Source organism: Natrix helvetica, assembly GCF_964273705.1.
Source record: "Natrix helvetica genome assembly, chromosome: 4".
Classification (NCBI taxonomy): Eukaryota; Metazoa; Chordata; class Lepidosauria; order Squamata; family Natricidae; genus Natrix; species Natrix helvetica.
Genome location: NC_138550.1, coordinates 63,167,800 through 63,180,642, shown reverse-complemented (window position 1 = coordinate 63,180,642; position 12,843 = coordinate 63,167,800). Strand labels below are relative to the sequence as shown.

At 39.1% G+C, this 12,843-nt stretch overlaps 1 protein-coding gene across 1 annotated transcript in view; it reads right to left on the bottom strand.

Moving 5' to 3' along the window:
- Nucleotides 1-2,709, bottom strand: part of CFAP47 (cilia and flagella associated protein 47) — a 390,847-nt gene extending 388,138 nt beyond the window's left edge. The window contains exons 1-3 of the mRNA XM_081950234.1: nt 2,504-2,709; nt 1,499-1,650; nt 511-626 (exon numbers count right to left, since the gene is read on the bottom strand). Of these exons, the coding sequence (XP_081806360.1) occupies nt 511-626; nt 1,499-1,650; nt 2,504-2,689 (454 nt within the window). The 5' untranslated portion in view covers nt 2,690-2,709. The remainder of the gene's footprint in view (nt 1-510; nt 627-1,498; nt 1,651-2,503) is intronic.
- Nucleotides 2,710-12,843: the final 10,134 nt, after the last annotated feature.

The window sequence follows — 12,843 nt, the reverse complement described above, 5'->3', positions numbered from 1 at the left end:
TTTTGAGGAAAAAAAGTGCGTCTTATACTCCGAAAAAGTATATACGGTATGTATGTATGTGTGTCTGTTTAAATATATACAGGATGTGTGTGTGTGTGTGTACATATACATACACACATACACACATATACATACATACATATCCTCCGTGTGATGGGGAAAGTATAAAAAGTAGCTCATGCAATAGAACATTGGTGCTACAGGGATTTCACTGTGAAATCACTCATAAAAGCATTTGCCAGGGATAAACAACAGATTCAAGTGTTGATAATATATTAATGGTTGAGATAAACTATTGTAAAATAAAGCATTTTCATATTTTGATTAACGCATTCAGTCTTAACATAATGTATGCCACAATTCAAATCTAGTTAATATCCTAAATCAAAGCACAATATGGTTTACCATGTTGCATGAGAGCTCCAGCCATTGAACTATGTCATATTTGTTTCTGCTTCAGTGGGTTCATATTTCATACTGAACCAAAAATAAATTTCATAAAATATTTACCTGGGGATGAGCCATAGTTTGTGATTTTGGTTACTGCATGTATTATTTTACTGTTCGCAATCACTGTTCCAAAATTTATCTCAGGTTCAATTTCTAAGAAACAACATGGATGTAATCTGCAAAAAAAGTGCATTTTATTGGTTTTATATCATTGTATTGATTTGATTTTTAAATACATTTCAAGGGAAATAAAGTATTTTAAACTTTTTCAACAGATGCACTACCTTTCTTAACTTAGTACTTATGTTGTTACATTTTTTAAGTAATAAGCACGATGAAAACATATTAATTTGCAACTGTATTTCATTTAGTTTGAAATTCTTTTCATGTCAAAATATTTTAATACTTATTGCCTATTTCTATATAATATAGAACCAAACTCGATGCACTTCAATGCCATTGGTACTCAATGCATTTTGATGTGAAAATTTTGCGCCAGAGTTCATAGTACCACTCTATATGACTTTAGTATTACATAAACTTACAATACTTGGTATAAGAAATACTGCCATATTTCACACCTAACAAAGCAAATTAAATAAAACACATTAAACTAAGAACTTCTGGAACTGTGTTAGGAGTCATAAGCACTTATAAGTAGGGTTAATGTTTTTTTCTGATTGGCCTTGCACAGACACAATGAAGAAATAATCAAAATTTGTTCCAGGTTTTGCTCCACATTAGTGCAAGACAAATGGGCTGCTTCATTATAACAAAGATTAAGACCCCCTGAAGTACATAGGTTAAAATTGTAATTATTAAATGTGGCATATTGTTTACTTACCCAATGCTACTCTAATTAAATAATTAGGTTTAGTTGGAGGTCATATAAAAATTATTTTAGGGGTTTGCAGAGCCACAAATTTTATTTTACAACTTCCTGTTTTAAAATAAACTAATCATCACAACCATTTGTTGGGGTTTAGTGTTGTGCAAATGCTTGCCAAATATTTAACCAATAGTAGAGTTTTATATTGAGATGTCATACCCAATCAGAGGAATTTCAATTACTTTTTTCTCTACATGAAGGAGGAGCCTATCATGAAGGTCTTCCTCACTGTCCGGACGATATTCCACAGTAGCTGTTATGTAAAGGCCAGAAGCAACAGGTTTCTTTGGATTTTCCATAATTAGTTTGAACTACAAAATTAAGAAATCATTCAATTTTAGAAAAGTTATCTGAACTTGAGAATCTTCATCACCATACAGTTTCACCAGAGAAAATTATAATGCAAATAAAAATTGATGGGGGGGGGGCAATAATGTAAGAGGAAGTACTGAGGTAGTGTGAAAATGTATCATAAACATAGGAAATATACAAACAAATATGAAAGAGAAAGTACCAATTAGGAAAGTCACCTGCTTTTTAAAGGGACTGTAATCTCATTCATGCCTCCTTATTCACCTTGAACTATTTACCCTGTAATATCTTGTAAGCTTCTTTCCCAAATTTACAGTCACTGAGTTTTTATGCCTGTTAATAATCTGATGACATAGTAACAGATCTAGCAACAGATTCAAAAATGGTACAATAAATCTGAATTACTAGACAATATTGTGCTGATTCAAAATTATGTATTTCCTGTTAAATTGTAACTTTTTATTGACTGAATTCTTATTTCATCTTACTATTGAACTATCTTTGTTCAAGATTGCAGACACGTATGTTTTTAACCTATAAATAACTGGAGGAATCAAAACTATCCCCCCTCCATATGCTAATCATAGAGCAAGAAATAATAAACGGCTCTTCAAAAATAATTAGTGAATCCCAGTAACCCACTTAGTATCCTTTTTTTTCTTTAGGTATGCCTCCCTGCCAAAGATGGACATCCAAATTAAAGGTCTCTTGGTAAAGAGGTTTCTCATTAGAACTCATTGAGTTTGATGCTGCTGAAACAAAACGAATTCCTCCCATATGATTCGCACACCAGCTAAAAAAACAGTTTGTTCGGAGCCTTCAAAAATAACGACTGCCTTGTTCCCGCCCCACCTGAGGCCGTTCCGGAGGTAATAAATGAAGCGAACAGCTGCGTTTATGCAGGTTTTGGACGCTGAGCTGCGCTCTGTAACATCTGCCTGGCATCGCATCCACGAAGCGCAGTTCGTGGGGCATAATCCGCACTCCGGCTACATCCATGGACCCGCTAGTTTCCTGCTTGCCTCCGCGGGAGCTCATGGCGGCCTTCGAGCTAGTCAACTTCGTGAGCCGAGAGTTCCTGTCTCCAAGGAAACGCAAGCTTCTTTTGCAATCAGCGGCTGGACAGCTGTTGCCCCGCAACTGGAATCCGTATTCTGATTGGCGACTAGGCTTTAGCCTGAAATTCTGCCCTTGAACGAGGAGCCTACCTTCCCCAACCATAAAAGGGAGTCCCTGTCCTGCAAAGGGAAAGACGAGGCCGTTTAATATCAAACTAACAAAAAACACTTTGCGGGGGGTGTTAGTTGGTGCTTGTTGCTCCTGCCGTTTTATGTTCTAGAGACAAAGGCATTTCATCTATTATAAAGTAAAGACAAGAATCTGACCAGGTGGAATTTCTTTTTTTAAGAAGTTTTTTTTTTTCAATTTTAAAAATATAAACATTCCATAAGCAGTGAACCATCTGGGTACAAATATTTCTGTGCAGCATTCTTCCAAAGGTTATAATACATTGAATATTTAAAACATTGTAAAGCTCTACATTTCCTTCTTAACATATATTCTAATAAAAATACAATTGTAAGGTTTGAGAATACATTGAGACCCATAGAAGTTTGAGAACACATCCAAGTCACAATGAGCCAAACATGAGGCTTGAATAACAATCAGCGTTTAATCTTTGATCAAAGTTTAAAAACATGATGGTCAGTTGTTCTCAACATACCCCAAGGATATGCAGGGAAGAACTACCCTTCAGAGAAGGTGTAGCTCCTTTTTATACAGTTAGAAACATTATCACTAGCTTTATCAGTCTTATCTCTTTGCTGTTCCCACGATTGGCCATTTAGCCCCCTGTTGTGAAGGGCACAGATCAAAGGTGAAGGGGGACAGATCAAATGTGTCAGTTTTACAGCTTTTTACAGCCCTATTCCCAGATAGGTTCTATGCCCATAGATTGCAGATTGATAAGAATTCAAATGGCAAGGATTTGACAGTACTTCTTGCTTCTCCACATGTCCACCACATATGATAGTAAGATCCAGGTGTCTGGTGGCACTTCCAACATTTAGCTCATTTGTCTTTAAACATCTTTGCCAAACTCGCCCGCAGAAGATGTTATCTATAAAACATCTTATATAAATTCTCTTTATATGCAGTTGACATTGTTAATTTATAATTTCTGTCCCACAATTTTTGCCATTTATCTAATTTTATCATCTAACCAAAAAAATTTGCCCATGCTGTCATGTCTCCTTTACTTGTTCCTCTTCTAATTTTATACCCAATAAGTGTTCTGTCCCAAGCCTCTACAATATATACGGACACAGACTTGGCTGTCTGCCATAACTAAGGAGGGAGATAAACAACCCCTTGGCTGGGAGCCAAGAAAGCTATCTCTATGAAACAAGGCTTGAACTCATGAAATTCTCCCAATCTTTCCCTACAGCTGGATCAGTAAATTGTTGTTTCCTGCAAAATTTCCCTCCTGTTGCCCCACCAATAAGCTGTCTGGGAGGGGCCAATCAGTAGCCACCTGTTCCTATTTCCTTCTGTGACCCTTTTTCCAAAGCTGCTCCCTCCTCCTTGCAGCCCTACGTATACGTACGTCAGGAACAGCCTCCCTCTGTTCTTCCACACTGCTCCCTGACTCAGACGCCACCTGGTGGCCAACAGGCCTCTCTAGTCTTTGCTCTGACTCCGAACACCCCCCAGAGTCTTCCTCAGCCTCCAGGGCAGCCCCATAGTGTTCATTGCTGTCAGATTCCACCAACAGCTCAGCCGGCCACTGTTGGGCCACAATAGGTAACTATAGAATTTCTTTGTTAGTCTTTCTTCTGCTCCTGTTAAGATTTTATCTAGTTGTTAGTTATTTGTAAAAACCCTGTAATTTAGCATCTTTCTCATATCTAGAATGTATCTGCACTTGTGAGTACCATGTTATATCAATTCCTTGCTCACTCACTTCTTCTTTTAAGTTCCCCCTTTTCATTCAAAATATCTTTGTATTGGTATCATCAAATAATGTTGTTCTTTAGTTTTCTCCCATACCAACATTAATACATTCCTTACATAAGGTCTCTGAAAATATCCATGTATCTTATTTTTCCCATACCACAGGAAAGCATACCACTACAACTGTAAATCATGTCCTTCCAAAGTCAATAATCTTATATTATTCAGTACAATCCACTCTTTCATCCATGTTAATATAGCAGCCTGATAATACAGTTCCCAGTTCGGTAGCCTAAAACCTCCTCTGCTTCATACATTTTGCATCATTTTCAAGCAAATTCTTGCTTTTTTCCCTTGCCAAATATATTTATGCATTATATATTGAGTTCAACAGGTGAAATTTCTGTTATAGTTTACAGACAGTTTGCTTTCAGTTATTCTGATGGTTTTCTCTTTATCGCAGAAACATTGAATACATGATTCAATGATAGATGTCAGATCCTAAATGTGATACTGCCATTCAGTTGGGAGGAGGGAGGCCTTGGAGTAGATTTATTATCAGTGCCTGTGACAACTGATATTTTACAACTGGTTTCCTGGTGCCAAAGCACCTTGAGATCCCCTCACCTTTTAGTGAATGTTTATGATGGCCATGTGAGATGGTTCACTTCAATGTCTAACAGAAGATAGCCATGGGAATGTATGTTTGTTCGGTTCTCAGAGCAGTTGGAAAAAGAAACATGTTCACACTTGTGTATTGGCTAAAATCTGCATTCTAACTAATGGGAGGGGTCTCTACTGCTTTAATTCTACTTGCATTGCCTTAGGGGATTCAGGCGTTGCTTTGAACTTAATGGTTTCTTTTCTACTTAAGAAAAGCTTTCTTTTGAAATACTCTGATCAAGAGTCTTCACTTTCTTAAGCTAGGAGAGGCAATTCTTACATAAAGTAACCTCTCTGCAAAACGGTCAGCCCAGAGAAGTGATTTCGCTCTACTTAGGGGACCCTGCAAACCTGTACCCTGTTGGAGAGGATGAGGTGACCCTGGAGGACCCCAAAAAGCCCTGCTCATCGATCGGCATTGGGGCAAAAAACAGCTGGGATGGGACAAGCAGAGGAGTCACCCTCACCTGTGGTAACTGAAAACCGGGGTGGAAATTGGAGCTAGAAGCCACCTCTAACCAGGAGGAGCTAAATGAAGCCTTGCTGAGAGAGGATCGTCTGAAGAGACATGTAACCCAGTTGGTGATGGAGATCACCTCCCCTTGGGGTGAAGTTTGATGGAATCCATGAAAATTGGGATTCTTTGTGGCACATATGCTCACCTACATGCAAGAGTATGGGCGTGATTTTCAAACCCAAGGATCCCAAGTGCGAGTTGTTACCCTAGCCCTAGAAGGAGCCACTGCCAGATTGATGGTGACCCTACATAATGGCAATGTGCCAGAACTGCGGGACCATTTCATGATGGCCCTGCGATAACGTTTCGAGGACCCCCTCACAGACCGCAAAGCACGTGACCGCATTAAAGTTGTGAAGCAGGGATGGCGGCCAGTTTCAGAGTATACTGAAGAATTCCAAGACCTGGCATGTCATGTGAACTGGCCAGAGGATATCCTGGTAAGCTGTTTCAAAGATGGACTGATTGATGACCTCTATAATGCCTATGTGGCCCGAGGTGGCCCGAGGTGCACCGAACCACCTACATGAGAGGTATCTCACAATCGAAGAGGCTGAGATCAACATGGCCAGGAACCAGTACTGAGTGGGGTGAGTGTGGAAGAAATCCCCACCCCAATGGAAGAAAGAACTTTTCAATCCTCAAATGGCATCTCCTCCGAAACCCTCAGCCTGTTTCAAGCTGCACAATGCCATTCTCAAACACCTGCCAAGAAACCAGAGCACCCATCGGGGGTGGGTGGGAACCTACAAAACCTGGCCAGCGCAGGAAGGAGACAGCCCTGAGGAACAGGGAGATTGTAGAATCTCCACCCCTCCCCTCTTTGAGGAGGAAACCCCAGCTTCTCAGCAGGAGGAACCATACTCATTCGGAAGCGATCCAGAGGGTGAACCACTAGTAAGCAAATCAATTAAATCACTTACCCTCCCCCTAAGACTGTTTACCCCTAACAGGAGAGGGGGATAAAAATCTCCGCTTTAGTGGACTCAGGGTGCACCCGCTGTTTGATCAGCCCAAACCTGTTAAGAAAGTTGAGTATTAATGTAAGGAAGCTGAAAAGCCCCATTGCTTTTTGCCAACTAGATGAGTCAAAAGCAGGGGGGAGCCAGCTTCTTTTGCCACTGAATATTTACAGATAGGCATTGGGAGCCATGAAGAAATACTTACATTTATAGTGGCACCTGGCATAGAATGGCTGCTAGTCTTGGGCCTTGCATGGCTGAAAAAATGGAACCCCAAAATTAATTGGAAGCAAGACATCATAAAAGTTCACATGCATGTGACTTTTGCTGAGAAACCACACAAAGAAACTGAGGGGACAGAACACCAAGAAACAGTAATGGCTTCTTACACTATGCAAACCCAGGGCATACCAAAGAATACAAAGATTTTGCTGAGGTTTTTAGTGAAAAAGCCTCTGACTAGCTCCCCCACCCATTGTTCCCCAGACTGTGCAATAAAAATCCTACCCGGTGCAAAACTCCCTAAACCCAAGACGTATAGCATGTCCCTGAGGGAGCTGGAAGAACTGAGGGCATTCATTGAGAAAAACCTAGCAAGGGGTTTCATCGAGCCAGGCCAACCAAAAATTGCAGCCCCAGTGTTATTTACAGAGAAAAAAGATGGGTCTAAATGTCTCTGTGTGGATTTTAAAAATTTGAATACAATCAGTGTGGAGAACATGTACCCTCTCCCCTCATGAAAGACATGCTAGCACACCTCGCTAAAGGAAAAAAAAATTCAAAGGTGGATTTAAGGGAGGCTTACTACCACATCAGAATTAAAGAGGGCGAGGAATGGAAAATGACATTTAACACCCCTCTTGGATGCTACCAATTCAAAGTGCTCCCATTTGGCTACAAGGGACCCCTGCAGTGTTTATGCAATTAATAAACAAAGTGCTACGTGAGCATTTGTACAAGGTGCCATGACTCCAAATTAGCTGGACACTTTGGTTTTCTGAAAACTTTACACCTAATTAAAAGGCAATTTTGATGGTCATAACTAAAAAAGGACATAGAGAGCTATGTAGCTAGCTGCCCTATTTGTGCAGCAGCTAAACGACATCAAGGGAAAATCCAGGACTCTTACAAAAGGTAGCTGAACCTTCAGCACTCTGGAGAGAGGTTGCTATGGACTTTATTGTAGATTTGCCAGAAAGTGCAGGGAATGCTGTCATTCTTGCCTTTATACCTTGCCAAATGATTCAAACTGCCAAAAGTCTAGCCAAGTTATTCCTGATACACATTTATTGTCTTCATGGAGCCCTGCAGAGAATCATTTCCGACAGAGGGGTCCAATTCACCTCAAAGTTTTGGAGGGCATTTTTAAATTTACTTGGCACTGCTCAGGGGTTGAGCTCTTCACACTATGCTGAGACTAATGGGAATTGTGAATGGTCTAACTCAGTATTAGAACAATATCCAAGATGTTTTATTAATTTTCAACAGGATAACTGGACTTAATTTTTTCCTTTTGTGGAAGTGGCCTTCAATAACTCTGTACACTCAAGCACTGGTCTTACCCCATTTAGAGTAGCAACAGGCCAGGATTTCAGCCCCATGCCTGAACTACCCACAGAAGAACCCACTATCCCCTCACTTAATGAGTGGATAGACACTTTATGAAACACATGGCCAGTAGGTAGATTAGCTTTAGAGGAAGCTAGAGCGGCTTTTAAAATTCAAGCTGACAAGAAAAGAATAGAACCCAAACCTTTCCATGTTGGAGATAGAGTATACTTATCTACAAAATTCCTGAAGTCATTACAGCCAAATTTCATTGGACCTTTCCCTATCACTAGGGTCATGAATCCAGTAATAGTAGAACTACTCCTTCCCAAGACACTCAGACAAGTCCACCCAGTATTTCACATTTGTTTACTCAAATGAGAGGTCAATTCAGACCACCTGCACCTACACATCATGATAGAAGGTGAACAACACTTTGAAATCAAGGAAATCCTTGACTCTAGGATCCACAGGAGGAAAACCCAATACTTAGTTGCTTGAAAGCATCTATCCTCATCCCAAAATGAATGGGTCTCTAAACACCATGTTAGGGCCTCTATCTTACTGAAAAAAATTCACTCCCAATACCCTGACAAACCTTTTTAAAATACTATGATGGAATTTTTGTTTCTATCTTTTCACAGGTGGATCTCTCCTTTTTCTAAGGAAGGCAGAATGTCAGATCCCTAAAAGTGATACTGCCAACCGGATTCCTTTTTGCTACCAGTTTCCCATTTCAAAGTCGGATCTCAGGTGGATTCCTCTTATCCCCTGGGACATCTCCTGTCCAGTCTTTGCCTTTGTTTGCCTTTTACTTAGGGCTAGATCTCAGGTGGATACCCCTTATCCCTGGGACATCTCCTGTCCAGTCCTTATCTTTTCTTCACATTTTGCCTCTTCCTTTTCCTCCACCAGAGCTAGTTCCTGCTCCTCGCTTTCTTCAGGGCTTCAGCTTTTGAGTTCAATTAAGAAGTCACCAAGGATCTTACCAAGGCTGAATATTCATTTAGACAGTGACTCATAAAATTCACTCAATCCACTCTATGCATCAGTGCGACCCATCTCTGGTAGTCTTTGGTGTTTTCCAATTGAATCCAGGTATGGAATCCCAGACGAGCCCCCAGATTGTTGTCCCCAATTCAGGTCTGAGCCTGGTGCCACAGCCAAAGATGGACGTCAGACACAAGGTGCAGATTTTTTGATTGCTTTTTATTGGATGCTCCAAGAAAAAATGGGTCCCTGGTCCAAAGACCAAGAACCAAGAACAAAGGTTTAAGTAAGCTTTATACATTTTCACTAAAGGAGAAGGCGGGACAAGGTGAGATAACAAGAAATATCATCTAATAAATATTTTAGTAATAATTCTACAATTTGTTCCATTGATCTCTAGCTGTCCTTATTCCTAAGCTTTGGCTAATGAATGCCCCAGAAGTTACCTAATACACATTTCATTTGCTGCAGGCCATCCCTAATTTTTAGCTGAGATCTGCAAGTTGTCTAACTACCCATAATTGCTACAAGCTTTACATATGTATATTTCCTGGTGATAAGCATACTTTATTCTTGCCAGACATACCCCACAATTAGAGTCTTCCTGATTTACTTTCAAGTGTGTGCCATGACCTTGCTTTAGCAGCCAGCCCATCACAAATAAATCTTTCAAAATGAATTTCTATGTTGTTACATTTCATTGCTATTGTTGAATCTAAACTATTTCCAGGTTTTAAAAATGTAGAATGTTCTATATAATTTCAGTACCAGAAATGACAAGTTTTTTAAAGTAAGATATTCTTTTACTTTGGAATCTGTATTTTTAAACTAGGACAAACTTGTGAAGAACAGTTCAGGTAACTGAAAATAGTAATACTTCAACTATAAATGAAGAAAGATCTGTCTATTCTTTATCTAAATTGTAGCATTACTTTCATCACTATTCAGTGTCTATACGACTACACTACTTGTGTCAAAGTGTACAAATTAATAGCAGCAGATACAGCTACTAGCAATTTAATATTAAAATAAAGTCTTTATCAATGCAGACATGTCTGGGGAAAGTTTGCTATAAGTAATGATATAGCCAAGGCAGTCTTATATGCATATAAATAGCAGTGATGTGCGGTGAGGTTTATGGCTGGTGAGGCACTGACACAGTGATGGGTTTCAAATATTTTTAGATTTGTGGACTTCAACTTTAACCCTTGCTTAACTCTGCTCAAGTGATCATAAAACGCCTAAAGTCAGACTAGATGAGGCATGCAGTTCTCCTGCCTCATAGTAGAGGGCGCTTTTTTAGAAGCTTTTTTAAACAGTTAAGCAGAGTCATCCACGGTGAGGCAGCAACTAGCTCAGCTTTTCCTTTTACATTTTTTTTCTTTCATGATGAGAGCGGTGAGGCTCTGCCTCACTTGCCTCACCTGACTACGGTTCTTCACATACAAAATAACTTTTTAAGTCTAATAGAACCTTTCATTAATATTTGCCAATCTTTTTTCTGGCAAAGAAACTAGGAATTAAATGCATGGTTGTGTTTTCTGTGAGAAGCCAACCACTTATATTTTTAAAAAATATAAAATTTAACTGCAATCTCCCAAGCACCATTTCTAAAAAGATTTAGAATAACAGAGTTGGAAGGGACCATGGAGGTCTTCTAGTCCAACCCCCTGCTTACACAGGAAGCCCTACACCAGTTCAGGCAAATGGTTATCCAACATCTTCTTAAAGACTTCCAGTGTTGGGCCTTTCACAACTTCTGGAGGCATGTTTTTTCCACTGATTAATTGTTCTAACTGTCAGGAAATGTCTCCTCAGTTCTAAGGTGCTTCTCTTCTTGATTAGTTTCCACCCATTGCTTCTTGTTCTACTCTCAGGTGCTTTGGAGAATAGCTTGACTCCCTCTTCTTTGTGGCAACTCCTGAGATATTGGAAGATTGCTACCATGTCTCGCATAGTCCTTCTTTTCATTAAACTAGACATACCCAGTTCCTGCAACTGTTCTTCATTTTTATCCTCCAGTCCCCTAATCATCTTTGTTGCTCTTCTCTGCACTATTTCTAGAGTCTCCACATCTTTTTTACATTGTGGCGACCAAAACTGAATGCAATATTACCAAGGCATTATAAAGTGGTATTAACAGTTCATGTGATCTTGATTCTATTCCTGTTTATGCAGCCTAGAACTGTGTTGGCTTTTTTGGCAGCTGCTGCACACTGCTGGCTCATATTTAAATGGTTGTCCACTAGGATTTCAAGATCCCTCTCACAGTTACTACTATTGAGCAAGGTACCACATATACTATGCCTGTGCATTTTGTTTTTCTTGCCTAAATAGAGAACCTTACTTTTTTCACATTGAATTTCATTTTGTTAGATAGTGCCCAATGTTCAAGTTTGTCAAGATCCTTCTGTATCTTAATCATGACAGCAAAAGCAATAAACATTTGCTAAAAGTACAAATTTATTACTAAAACAATAGCTTGAATAATGATAATATACAATTATTTTTATACTTTATTCTACAATTATATATCTGCCTCACTTAGATGGTACCTCATCAGTCACTGTGACATCTTTACATGAAAACTAATATCTTCCACACTAATTTATAAGCCACATCTATCACAAGTAGGTATACAATGTATAGAAAAATAGGAAACCCTAGTAATTATTCAGAAAGGTGTTGGATAAAATTTTAGGTAGGTATAAAGTAACATGTAAAGCAGGGTTGGGTTCCTGTACCGGTAGGTACCAGTTCACTTCCCACATGTGCCCGCCGTTTTAAAATGTTTATGAGCAGAGGGTTTTTTTTATACTGCTCTTTGTCATAATAATCTGTACAATATATGATTAGTATTAGATCTCTAGGGTACTTCTGATGAGGCAATATGCTTTGAAATCAAAAGATGAATTCATGGATAAGATTATACTTTTATAGGAATTGTCTAAATACATGATTGGCATTCTAATCACCAGGATCTGCCATAGGAAATGTGAAGTTAAACTGTGTCTTTGACAAATTAAACTGTATATTTGCTTTGAAGATTATTTTAATTTCTTTAGATACATATTGCAACGTTCACATATATTCCCTATGAAGTGGGAATTCTTCACTGAGAAATGGAACATAGCTGCCACAATTATTATTTCAAATACTATAGTTTAATATTCTGATACTCTGTGAATTTTAATAGGAAAACAATTTGAATTTGGGGGAAAGGACTTCAAGGTTTCCTATACAAAATTGAAGGAAGTTAGCACCTACCCCTCGCCTAGAAGAATGAAATATTTTAGGAAATATAAAAAGGCAGAATATTATATTTCCCTGGATGAGAAAAGGAGAAACATTTTTTTAAAGACAAAGCAGCTCCCTGCAGCTTCGTCAATGGCCCTTCATTGCACCAGCCACCATGTTTCAACCAAACCTAGCACACAGACAACCTACAATACTAGCTATGACCTCTGACAGCAACCAATCAGGATACTCTTCCTGTGCCCCAAAAACCTCAAAGCCCAGAGAGGGCATAAAACCCAGGGACTCTCAGCATCTCTTCCTTT